We start from the raw sequence: 12133 nt of genomic DNA on the forward strand, positions 1-12133 counted from the left end.
AATTACTAAGTTTAAGCCTCTACTAAAGAACAAAATACTCTATGTATATCTAATATTTGTTTCACATTGGTTTGTTGCTTTGTTTCAGTGGGAATAATAAAAGTTGATAGGAAAAAATCGATTAGTAACTGTGTCTCCCTCTTTCCGGAAAAAGAGTGTTGCTAAAATTATAAGTGTTGGGATCGAAAAAATACATAACGTTGCCAAATCTCACATTTGCAATTCGCGGTTAATTTCAAACAGTGTGTTGAGTACAATGTATTCTCTTTATAAAGCAAAATGCATCAAAGTATACAACTTTCGGCCATAGCAGCCGAATCCGCCTTGACTATTGATAAGAGTAAAAAAGTTACATTTTGGACGTACAGTACATTTTTATTTTTTGCGTCGTAGCATACCGTTTTGGTGGAAGTCATTATTAGAAACAGAGAAAAATGCGAAATGTAAATTTTCATATTTTTTTAATTCACTATTCACTATACGCTTATTCTAATATTCTTATATCTCCTAAACCTAAAAAATTTAAACTACTATAAGAAACATATAAAGGCAGGCGTTTTTAAAAGTACCGTATGTCTTTTTAAATTAACCGCTCAGATTTTTATTGAGTGGCAGCTCTATAATTTAAGAAACAGTGTTGAATAATATAACACTTTTGATGACATCTGGCAGCACATTTTATTACTCATTTAATATCAGGGTTTTTTTTGCGAAGATATAAAAATAATTGCAAACAACAATTTATTTTGTGAATTTTATACAAGGTGCAGAATCAATTTTCTAGCTCTCTGTCTTCGATCGCGGTTTTTGAACAAAAAATTCTAGTTTCTGCTTTTGTGCGTGTGTTTGTGGGTGTGTGTGTTTTAAACTGCACAGCTGTTTGGCTTGGCCGCAAGACTTCTACCCTCCATGCCCGGCTTCCATGTTAATGAAATGGGCGAAATGGTTTTAACGTCCATCGATGATATCGGCGTCGTGGATGTCTACGATCTGGCCTCAGATATAGGCAAGGAATATGAACGGATTATGGATCGCTTTGGCACGGATGCTGTCAGTGTCCTGATGCCCAAGATAATCAATACCTTAGAGTTGCTTGAGGCTTTAGCAACTAAAAACGAACGTGAAAATGCCACCATACAGGATTTACGTGATAAAATTGCCCAACTGGAAAGTGAGAAGCTAGAAAAGGCGGAGTTTCGTCGACGTTTTGAAAAGGAGTTAGAATTGATTGAAGAGCAGTGGCGCAGTGAGACCAATGAGCTGGTTGATTTAGTCTCCTCGCTGCAGGATGAGAACAAGCGGCTTGTAAAACAGACACAGGACTTGCAATCTTCTTCAGCACAAAGTTCCGGCTTAGGGGCTAGTCTGACCGAGAGCATTATTTCTATGACTAACAATGAGTTGCACAGTTCCTTGTCAGATACTCAAGTATTGCAGCGCCTGAAGGAGCAAATTTACAAACAACGAAGTGAGCTAAAGCAGCGTGAATGCGAACTGCAGGACAAGTTCAGCGAGCTGGACCATGTAAGTGGACTCCCGGAAACTGGGAACTTCAATACTCTCCAAATCAGTTGCAGTTGCACATTAGTTCAATCTTTTGTTTTTAATTTATTTGTTTAATGCATTTTTAGCTTAATATCCAGGCTGAACGCTTAAAGGCTTCTGAGCGAGACACGCGTCGCCGTCACAAACTAATGCAAGCTCAGGTTAAAAACTTGTGTGAAGAGCGAGCTGATTTTTTAGCCCAACTGCAGGATCAGTCTCGGGAAATCAATCAATTGCGTAAACGTCTTGGTCTGGCTGAGAAGGAGAACGAGGATCTGGTTCAGTCTTATGATGAGGATCAAAATGATCCTAATCGGCCTCGGTACACGACACGTGAGCTCAAAGAGCTTATCAGTGAACGAGACGAGTTACTTACCACAATTGATGGCCTCAATGAGCAACTGGCCGAACTGCAGCCTTCAAGCCGAGTGAAAGACAAACGTATGCGTTCAATTTCAAGCTCTGATGACAGCGCTAAAGAAGATGACCCCGTGGAAAACAAACAAAATGAAAATGTCGAATCGGGTGATGGTGTTGAAGTTAAAGCACCCGCTGCGGGTGAAACGTCAGTATTTTTTGTTGATGACTCAAGAAAAACCAACTTTATTAAATTTCAAAACGTTCTATTCCTAGGCCGCCTGGTCATGATGCTCCAGTTCAAGGACCTTTGCCCTATGAGCCAGATGATGCACCCTGGAAAAAAAGTTCCGAGTCGGGCATACGAAAATTGTAAGTCATGAATGAATGTTTCTATGTCCGGGGGTCTGGACACTCGAAACACACAAAATACCGATTTCTCAGATAATTTTCAACTTCTTTCGTCTTTCTTTACGTCGAACCAAAGAATTTTCCAAGTGGTAGTATAATTTTGATAAATCCTAACACTTGTTTTCTTTATAGTTTCCGTAAACTGTTCTCGGATCCATCGGATGGCACTAATACATTCCCAAAACGTTCCTTAGCGACGCTTTCCAAAATGGCTTTATCAGCCACACCGGGCACTAGTTCAGGCGAGGTTGCGAAGTAAGCGCCCTTTGTACTAATTTGAGTTACAACCATTCCGATTTCCGCATTTTTGTTGTCAGTTTTATTTTTAATTTCATTCTATTATTTTTTTATTTTATTTTTGGTTATTGTGTTTCTTCTTTTTTTGTGCCTTCTGTTTTGGTAAACCTTCAGTTGTTGCAGTTATCTATTGCTGCCTTTTGCTATGTTTTATACGCTCGCTATTTCTGTCCTTCGTTTAAGCTGTACATATCTTATCTACACACTATATTGCTGTACCCGCCTATTAATAAGTTGTTATAAATTTTTTAAATAACCCTATATTTATAAGTATGCATAATTTTATAATTATTATTCCTTTATAAATAGGATTTACAAAAAGTTGGGTGTATTTAAAAACAATACAAAAATGAACAAGCTTCTATTTTCCCCCAATGATATAGATTCCGTCTTTATTTATTTGGATACCGATTGAATTAGATTTCTGTTTACCTCAACAAACAGAAATTAGCTCTTGTTAGAGTTAGGGTGTTCGACTAATATTTTTACTGGCTAAGATAAAAACAAAGAATAGGTTGTTTGTAATGACAGTTTGGGAACGAAGACTTTACGTGATAACGTCATAAGTAAATATTTGGATTAGGTTTTCTTGCATCACTGGGGCCCCAAGCAGCATAAACTTCGCATAATTATACATTATTTTGTGCAGTCATTTAGTTAGTCAAAGAATTCTATTCAGTTCGACGTGATATTTGGTTCCATAGAACTGAGCCTCAAACCATTTTTAAATATCGCAGTAAAATTAAATTATAACCTGTAAAATTTATTATTTTGTTTTTGTTACCTGATGAAAGCAAAGATTTAACCAAATTCTGCCATTGATTCTGTTTGCGATTCGTTTATCTCACAGGATGCAAATTTGCAAAAAGTTAATTTTTTAAATGTGCAATTTTACGGGCCCTGGGCTTCAACATGTATTACAAATGCCAAATTTGGAGTCAATTAAGACATATTGAAGAGAAATTTAAAGGAAACATAGCAAGATAAATTGTTGTTGTGTTTAAATTCTCGGTTAATTGAGGATGCAGAAGAAATGCGACGTCATAGAAAAAGTGAGGGCGCCTCTCCAATGTCGTTATCTAGACAGTTATTACTTGAAAAGATTTGTTTGTAATTCGTTTGTAGTTAATTATTGCCTTGTCATTATAATCCCATAACTCCAATAATTACTGTGCCAACTCGAATAGCTATCTTTAGTAGGAAACCCTATCTAATTGGGGAATTAATCAATCTTAAACGCATTCAGTTTAACAATTTTCTACACTGTCCAAAAAGCATGTAATCGGATTGAGCCTATGAAATTCAGATTTTAATTTGAAAAACAAATGTTTATATGACAATTTTTTGCATATCAATCTCAAACATAAATATCAATTTCATTGATTGAAAGACTGCTTGATTATTAAACGACTTTATGTTTGGTTTTGCCAACTGTTTTGCCATTTTTAGCATCGCTGAAGTCAAAATTTGAGCCAGTTTGAATAATGAGTTCTTCGATTGAATACTTTCATGCTTTGTATACTTCAACAACATTTTGAGTACAGCCACTTTCGTTGGCTAATTCATTTAAAATTATGTATATAATTTTGTCGAATAAGATCCTTCTCTCAAGTGACATAATACAATTTTTTTTCAAAAATTTGTTGACCTGGTTATAATGTTATGTTTGTCTCTTTTGATCTTGGAGCCCATAAAAGCTATATTCGGTGATTAGTCTCAGGTAGACAATGCAAGTGTATTCAATTCCCCAAAGGCTCAAAAAAGCTAAAGACACCAATTTCGGTGTGTAGACGGTCCTAAAACATTTGCAACAAATTATACGTATTCACGGACATAATTTGGCCGTTGGCTGGTGGCGGCGTAAGGGTGCTTGTAGAAATGGGCATAACATGCATATAGACATTTGTATGTACATTCATTTCTTAAATTTTAAACATGGTTTTTTTGCTTGATGCATGGTATACAGAAGTCGGTGTGAACTACTGTATTAAATCATGGTGTTCTGCTGGCAGCGCTGCCAGCAGCCTATTATATACATAAACTGTATGTGTGAGGGGATGCTGAAGAAGAAAAAGAAACAGAAATGGAAATTATATACATATGTAAGATTTTTTCTGCGCATTGATAAATTGAGTTACAGAAAAGGAGCTTGGAACATGTAACTGAAAGGGTATATAAACTTCGGCACAACCGAAGATACCTTTTTATACCCTTGCAGGGGGCATTATAAAATTGGTCAGATGTTTGTAACGCATAGAAGAAGACGTTTCCGAAGGTATATATATTCTTGATCAGCATGAGAAGCTGAGTCGATCTAGCCATGTCCGACTGTCCGTCCGTGCGTATGCGTTTTATTCCGCCATCTTAAGAGCTATCGGGCTGAAATTTTTTGTGTGCTTTTTATTATCTGGAGCAGATTAAATATAAAAATTGTCAGGATCGGACCACTATATCATATAGCTCAAGAAGAGCTGAAACAAATTTCATAAAAATTGGAGTATCCCCATGAAATTTGCTAAAGTGTTAGAATTGGTTATAAAACATGGATATAAAACATCAATCCGGCAGCGCTGCTTGCTGCCTACTACGTCATCATCAAATCAACAGAGCACATGCATACACACACAGACGCAACGCTAGATAAACTGTATGTGCATGAGTGCGTTGCTTTGCTTGGGGAATGAGGGAAGAAGAAGAACAATACAACAAGAAAATATAAAGTCCAATACGTACCGCAAAACAAACAGTGACTTTTCAAAAACTTCGTTATTCACCTATAAACGATTGTGCCAAATTTGATCAAGATTGAATGACTATATCGTATGGATCCTATGGATCCCATAGGATCGATCGGTGGAAAACAGTGACTTTTGCCAATGTCTTCGTTATTTGCTATGCTAACATTCGACTTTTTAGATAAAACTTTTTTCCATCTATAGGTAAGGAAAAAGTAACACAACACTTGCAAGACAAACATTGACACGAAGTTAGCCCTGGGGCAGCTGTCGTTGCATACTAAATTCAATTGGCCCTTAAAACGAATGATGAGGCTAAATTAAATATTTTTACTTTTAGTTTAGTTTTGCTCGATCTACAACTTCTTCAAAGAGTTCATACTTCTAGCTCTAATATTAAAAATTTTAGAAAAATGTTATAAATATATGGCAGGGCAGAAAAGGCGTAATTTTGTTCAAATGCACCCGTAGAAAAAACCGCTGAAGCCAAGATCATCACATTTACTCAAAATACAATAATCAACAAATTACTCAAATTGAGTAAATTAAGTTACCTGGGCTGGGAGCCGAGAAAATCAGAACTAAAACTGGTTGTAAATATTTCGTGAGAAATTTCGGAATTTTTAGGTTTTTCTTTGCAATTTTCAATAAAATGGGTTGCAGTGTGTGCAGATGATTTGAGATAAGGTTGTAAAATTACTATGAAGTATTATAAAGATACACATATTCTATAGTAGTTCATTCAATACATAAATATAATTTTAAAATACAGAATTTGAAACGCCTTGGGGAGAGTATAGTGAATAAAGTGAATATAGAAAGTTAACTTTAAAGTGATCCTTTTTATTAAAAACCTTTTGGTGTTAATGAAAAATAGTAACTTTTACTTTGTTGAGGTCTATGTTCCCTGTGCATTTGTTGCATTGCTATTGTGACAATTAACAAATATTTTCTTTGACTCATTCTATGGATATCACGTTATCTACGTTAACTACGTTATTTAATGCTCCTAAATATTTGTATTTACAGATAAGTACAAAAATTGAACCTTTACTGATACACTTATTTTGTTATATTACGATGTGGTTACTTATGGTTGCCATCATCTAAAATAAAGGAGAGAGGTCCCACCGTGCTTCTCAGTGTCCACCAGACACATCGGACCACTGTAACTTATAGAAATCGGCCTAGAAGCAAAACTGCGTTTGAATGGGTAAAAGAGATAGCAAGTATCTAGCATCCTCTTGGACCTAAGGCGAGATATGTATGTATGTACTTTGCTAACGTGGGAGTACGTTGACACTTGCGGCAAGTGATTCTTGTGAGAATGATATGACTATAAGGGCTTCAGCTTAAGTCATCTCAAATCACAAAAAGGATTTTGCTTAGCTCTGCTCTCATAATGTCTGCTACTGCTAGGGCTTCAAATGGCAGATCAATTAATTTTTGTTTTTGCAATTGCTGTGTGAAATATTAAATTTTACACCGTGGACCATTCCAGGGCATGCCCAGGTATGATCAATATTAGATCATTAAAGTGTATATCTTCTGCATTAAAGAACATTTTCAATTTAACATGCGATTTCACTAGTTTCTTTTTTAACAATGTTAAAGATGAAAGATGATGTTCTATTATACATACTTTCATTGGGGATTTAAATCAAACCGTGTTAAAAGTTTAAATACAAAAATACTTTTTATGCTACATACTTACTATATATTACTTTTAATTCTACGCATTGGAAATCTAAACGTTTCAAAATTATGAAGTATTATTTAAATTCTTGGTCATGCGAAACTTTCCCCTTTTTGAACCCCAGTAAACAGGAAACGTAATTCAAGGATATTTTTGAATGGCTGAAACTTTGTTTTCGTTTGCCACTTGTTGACATAATGACGAAAATAACCTTTAGAAGCTTATTATGAAAGTCTATATCTTTATCCACTTTGAACTCTGGGTTTCTACGTTTTGGGCAAACCAAATTTTGATCTCCTTGCCGTTTCCTGCACAGATACCGGTTCACGTGAACATTTGAACATCAGTATGAGTTTGAATTCTTTTGTAGAGTATTTTAGATTACCTAAACAGAAAACAAATCGGTTTATGCGTTTAATATGAATTTATATACACAAATTTTTAAGTAATCAAAAAATGGCAAAGCGTCGCAGGGACAATGCTTGTTTTCATTATTGTCAGGAAGTGACAACTGTTACAATCTGCTAACATACTTTTCTTAATTGAATTAAATTTGTAGAGACCAAATTGTTTTTAATTATTAACCCAAAATTTGACGAGATTTATGTAATAGATTAATTTTTATACCAAATAACTTAAGATATCAAAGAGGTCAAATTTGTTTGATGATTTAAAAATAATAAGCAGTGAACATTAATAACTAGTATTTAAATGAGATTGTGTTGCCTATATATGCGTATATTATTATAACATTAAATGATTATACTATAACAATACCCACGTACTACTACAAATATTAATATTACAGAAGAAAATAAATAAATAAACAAAGAAAAAAAAGGAGTCAATGTATGTTCTCAACGATTTGAATCTCAAATGAGTAAGTCGTAAGTAAGTAAATTGTTTGAACGCTTCCGTATACCATGCACCAAGAGAAACAGCAGTTAAATGTATTAAGGGTATCACGCATATCGAAAACAACTTAAAAAAAAAAACCCAAAAGCAATTGTATCCCAGAAACCTTTTTTTTACAGTTTCAAGAATGGAGCAGAGCTTGTTTATATTGAAAACATCTTGAAATTTGGGGAAATTATGTTTTATATTGATATGGTGGTCTGATACAGATGATTTTCATATTATATCTCACCCAGGTTATAGATAGCATAATTCCCATAGCTTTAAAACGGAGGTGTGCAGTTCATTTGCACCTACGGATAGACGAACGGACATAGCTACATCGACTCAGCTTTTCATGCTGATCAAGAATATATACATAAGTTGCTCGAAATTTGTGTTGGCAAGCTCATATAATGTCAATCAGTTGCTCACTCACTGACTCATTTGTTTACTTGAACAGTTGTTTATGTGAAAAGGATATATTAACGGTTGTTGAAAGTTTACATTTATTTGTTATTAAAAAATTAGATTCATGTCGTTCTTAGCTTTTTTTAATTCCAAAAGGAACATTTTTAGAAAAAAGCAGCAAAAATATATAAAAGAAAAATTTGTTGTTTCATAAATCGCTGGGCATAAGTTACTCCACTTTAGGAACTTATATAGATGCTATTTAAAAAATAATCATTATAATTAAAAAATAATACAAATAAAACTGATCCTGAAGTAGCTAAAACCAAACACAAACGCTTTCTCAAAAATTGTGCAAACGTGGACAAACAGGCCAACGGATCATCGAAACGGAAAGCAGAGAACCATCGCTAACTCAGTCTTAGCAGTGTCGCTAACTTGACGGACATACATATGTACATACATGGATTTGGATATTCTATGCTCCGTATAATAAATTGTTCTTAATATTTTTGTGTCTGCGAGCCATTTCAGATTTTTACTCATCTGCAATGAGGTGCAAAGAAGTATGACCCTTCAAACGGTAACATTTTTTTCTGACGGTATTTCCAGTACTTCCTGATAGAATGGTTTCAAATCCGGCACAACATCTTTAACTGAGTGCAGGTCATCTTGGGAGGGCCGGGGTTAACTTCGACCGCGCCTAAGTTTCTAAACTCTTGGAAGCTTTTTATACCACACACCCATAGGGTGAAATGGTATATTAAAGTCGCCAAAATGTATGTAACAGGCAGAAGGAAGCTTCTCCGACCCTATAAAGTATATATATTCTTGATCAGGATGAACAGCCGAGTCGATCTAGCCATGTCCGTCTGTCCGTCCGTATGAACACGCAGATCTCGGAGACTATAAGGGCTAGAGCCACCAAATTTGGTATGTATACTCGTGCATTATGTACATATATAGAGTTAATTGGAATTTCGGCCACGCCCCCTTACGCCTCCAGGAATCACATAAAATTATTTTTCTTAAAAAGTATAAGGGCTAGAGACATCAAATTTAGTTTGTATACCCGTTTAGTTGGCGCGCAGAAATTAATTCTTCAAACTTTTTGCCACGCCCCCAGGAATCACATAAAACTGTTTTTCCTAAAAAGTATAATACCTAGAGACATCAAATTTGGTATGCAGACTAGTTTAATAGACGCGCAGAAACTGGCTATTTAAAAATTTTGCCACGCCCACTTCCGCCCCCCGCAAATTAAACAAAACTGATTTTATCAAAAACAAACAAAGCTAAAGTCACCAAATTTAGTATGTATACTGGCTTAGCATGCGCGCAGAGTATATATATTTTCAAATTTGCCACGCCCACTTCCGCCTCCATAATTAAGAAAAAACCGATTTCCTCCTGTATTTTTTTGAGTATCGCAATCAAATTCGGCAGTCCAATTATTCTTATCTATTTCTATCAAAGTACCAAATTTTATTGAAATCGGACTATAAACATGCAAAATATGCGTATGAACGTATTTTACAAAGCAGTCCACAAGGCCAGAATTGGCCGTTGGCTAGTGGCGGCGCTAGAGTGCTCGTGTGTTTGTAGAGTGAGCGAGATAGCTTATGGTAGCATGTTAAAACAATTTAATAGACATACATTTGGTTTTCGAAATTTGAAATATTTGTTTCACCTAGTGTATGGTATACCCAAGTCGGCGAGACGACTAACTTACTTCATTTATTTAAATTTCTGCAAAACACTTCATGCAGCAGATCAAATTACACTCGCGAAAAAATACATGTTTTGTGTTTATTAAAAAAAAAAGTACCGTTAAAAGTTTTGGGGAGCTTTCAAAGCTTTTTTCTAAATATTGTGGTGTGATTTATTAACGATCAAAAAATAGTTTAATGGGCAAAAGGCTCTTTCTGTATATATATACACATATATAAAAATATTTATATCTTTATTATAAATAAAATCCGTTTTCCAAACTTGATACTATTTCGCCTCCAGAGTCAATGGGGATAAAATTCCTGTGGCCTATTTCCTTAGAAATCCAAAAAATTGCGGGAAAAAACGTCGACACCTACCAACATTGAATTTGCTGTATGAGGCCAATTTAACGGCTGGCCGTGGAAGAAAGAATGTAATTAAGTGAAATCATACGTCAGCTACAACTAAATATGTCAACTAGAAAAGTAAAACAGATTCTACAGGAGTACGACACGGTAAATTGTGCTTTTCGTGGGGCTATTCCACACTATTGAAACGTCACATAACCGCTCGCATGGCATTTGGTCAGAAGAATTAACAAATATAGTTTGCTTCGACGAAAAAAGGTTTACTTAGATGAGCCAGACCGTTTCAAAAAGTATTGGCAGGATATAAGGCAACTATGCAAAACATGCCAGAGGGGCAACAACGGTGGAGGATCCTTGATGATTTGTGCAGCATTTGGTTATGCAGGATAGACTTCACTATGTTGAATACCATATGTTTGCATAGAATCCATCCTTTCAAATTTTCGTGCCCGAAGAGCAACGACCAATGAGAACGCGCTATTGGTTTGTGGAGCTGCGCGCGCTTTTCAGCAGTCATCGTCAGTATATTTCGTTCGCAAACTTTCTTGCTTCGCGCAGCACGAATGCGTACTCAGTACTCAGAGATGCCAACTTTACACTCTTACTATAGACTTTTGAAATGATTTTGCTGCAGTTGGCAACACTGGTCTCTGTGTCCTGAATCTGGAACGCCGAAATGTCCTGCTAATTTTATATTCCGAGCGAAAGTGGCCAAGGCTTGATTGACGTTTTCAAGTGTATTTTAACGAAACAAACGTAAGTATTGTGATGTGAAGTACTCAGATTTTTGTAAACAAAATAAATCTGCGTGAATTTATCCAAATTTCAAACATTATTTCTTCGGTATTCCGAGTCAAGTTCAATTTTCTAATCAAAGATCTCTTTCGAGATTCATTCAAGCCAGGGGAGGAACTATCGACATTGAAGAAAAGAATCTCGAGAGTCTTGTCGACGATTTGCAACTCCTGCGTAATCAATGGAATATTATTTTGCGGGAATGCAAAGTGGTTGCGAATGAAATGGAAGACACTTCTTCAACATTGCCTGTTCTTCGGAAGAAGAAACGCGCTGACCATTTGCCGTCGCCTGAAGATGAAGACAGCACTGAAGAAGAAATCGAATTCAAAAGAAATACTTTCTTCGTGGTAATAGATTCAGTAATCTCCGGAATTCATCACAGATTCGCTGCAATTAGAGATATCGTTAAGGTTTTTTCATATTTATGGAGGTTTCAAGAGATGGAAGATGAGGAGATACAAAAGGAGGCAGACAACTTTGTGGAGAATAACGCTTTTGACGTTGCTCAAGAACTGTCAAGTGAAATCATTCATTTAAAGCACATTTAGGAAGCGAACTTTACTGCGTGTCTTCGTCCATTCCAGTTGCTAAATGACGTCACAGCAAAAAACTTGCAAAATCTCTTCCCAAACATTTGTGTCGCTCTGCGAATATTTTGTACCTTGCCAGTTTTAGTAGCCAGTGCTGAACGCTCATTTAGCGTAAAAAATTTCCACCGTTCTTGTTCAACTCAAGCAAGAGTGTCTGAATTGGCAACACTTTGTTTAGAATCAGAATTGGCGAGAAAATTTAACTTGAATTCAATTATCGATGTTTTCGCCCCTTCTAAAGCAAGAAAGGCTTGTCTTTCACACGAATAAGTATTGACTAACCGTCGCACAGTGGGCGAAACGGCTGATTTAGCTGTG

At 35.8% G+C, this 12133-nt stretch overlaps 1 protein-coding gene across 2 annotated transcripts; it reads left to right on the plus strand.

Annotated features, from left to right (window-relative positions):
- Nucleotides 1–665: 665 nt before the first annotated feature.
- Rilpl (Rab interacting lysosomal protein like) lies at nt 666–7669 on the plus strand. 2 transcript variants are annotated; one of them, XM_068302117.1, is made up of 5 exons: nt 666–1524; nt 1632–2110; nt 2179–2274; nt 2446–2568; nt 6375–7669. In XM_068302117.1, the coding sequence occupies exons 1-5, from the start codon at nt 910–912 to the stop codon at nt 6376–6378; spliced, it is 1317 nt and encodes a 438-aa protein (XP_068158218.1). In that variant the 5' UTR covers nt 666–909; the 3' UTR covers nt 6379–7669. The 2 variants fall into 2 exon arrangements, with proteins under 2 accessions (XP_068158218.1, XP_068158217.1); XM_068302116.1 differs by lacking the exon at nt 6375–7669 and adding an exon at nt 2725–2988.
- The last annotated feature ends 4464 nt before the right edge of the window (nt 7670–12133 follow it).

This window comes from Drosophila tropicalis, unplaced genomic scaffold, assembly GCF_018151085.1.
Source record: "Drosophila tropicalis isolate 14030-0801.00 unplaced genomic scaffold, ASM1815108v1 contig_9, whole genome shotgun sequence".
Lineage (NCBI taxonomy): Eukaryota > Metazoa > Arthropoda > Insecta > Diptera > Drosophilidae > Drosophila > Drosophila tropicalis.

Coding starts and splice junctions, on each gene's coding strand:
- Rilpl (XM_068302116.1), top strand. CDS start 910: ATGCCCGGCTTCCATGTTAATGAAATGGGCGAAATGGTTTTAACGTCC. Junction 1,525..1,631: donor AGTTCAGCGAGCTGGACCAT/GTAAGTGGACTC, acceptor ATGCATTTTTAG/CTTAATATCCAGGCTGAACG. Junction 2,275..2,445: donor GAGTCGGGCATACGAAAATT/GTAAGTCATGAA, acceptor TTTTCTTTATAG/TTTCCGTAAACTGTTCTCGG.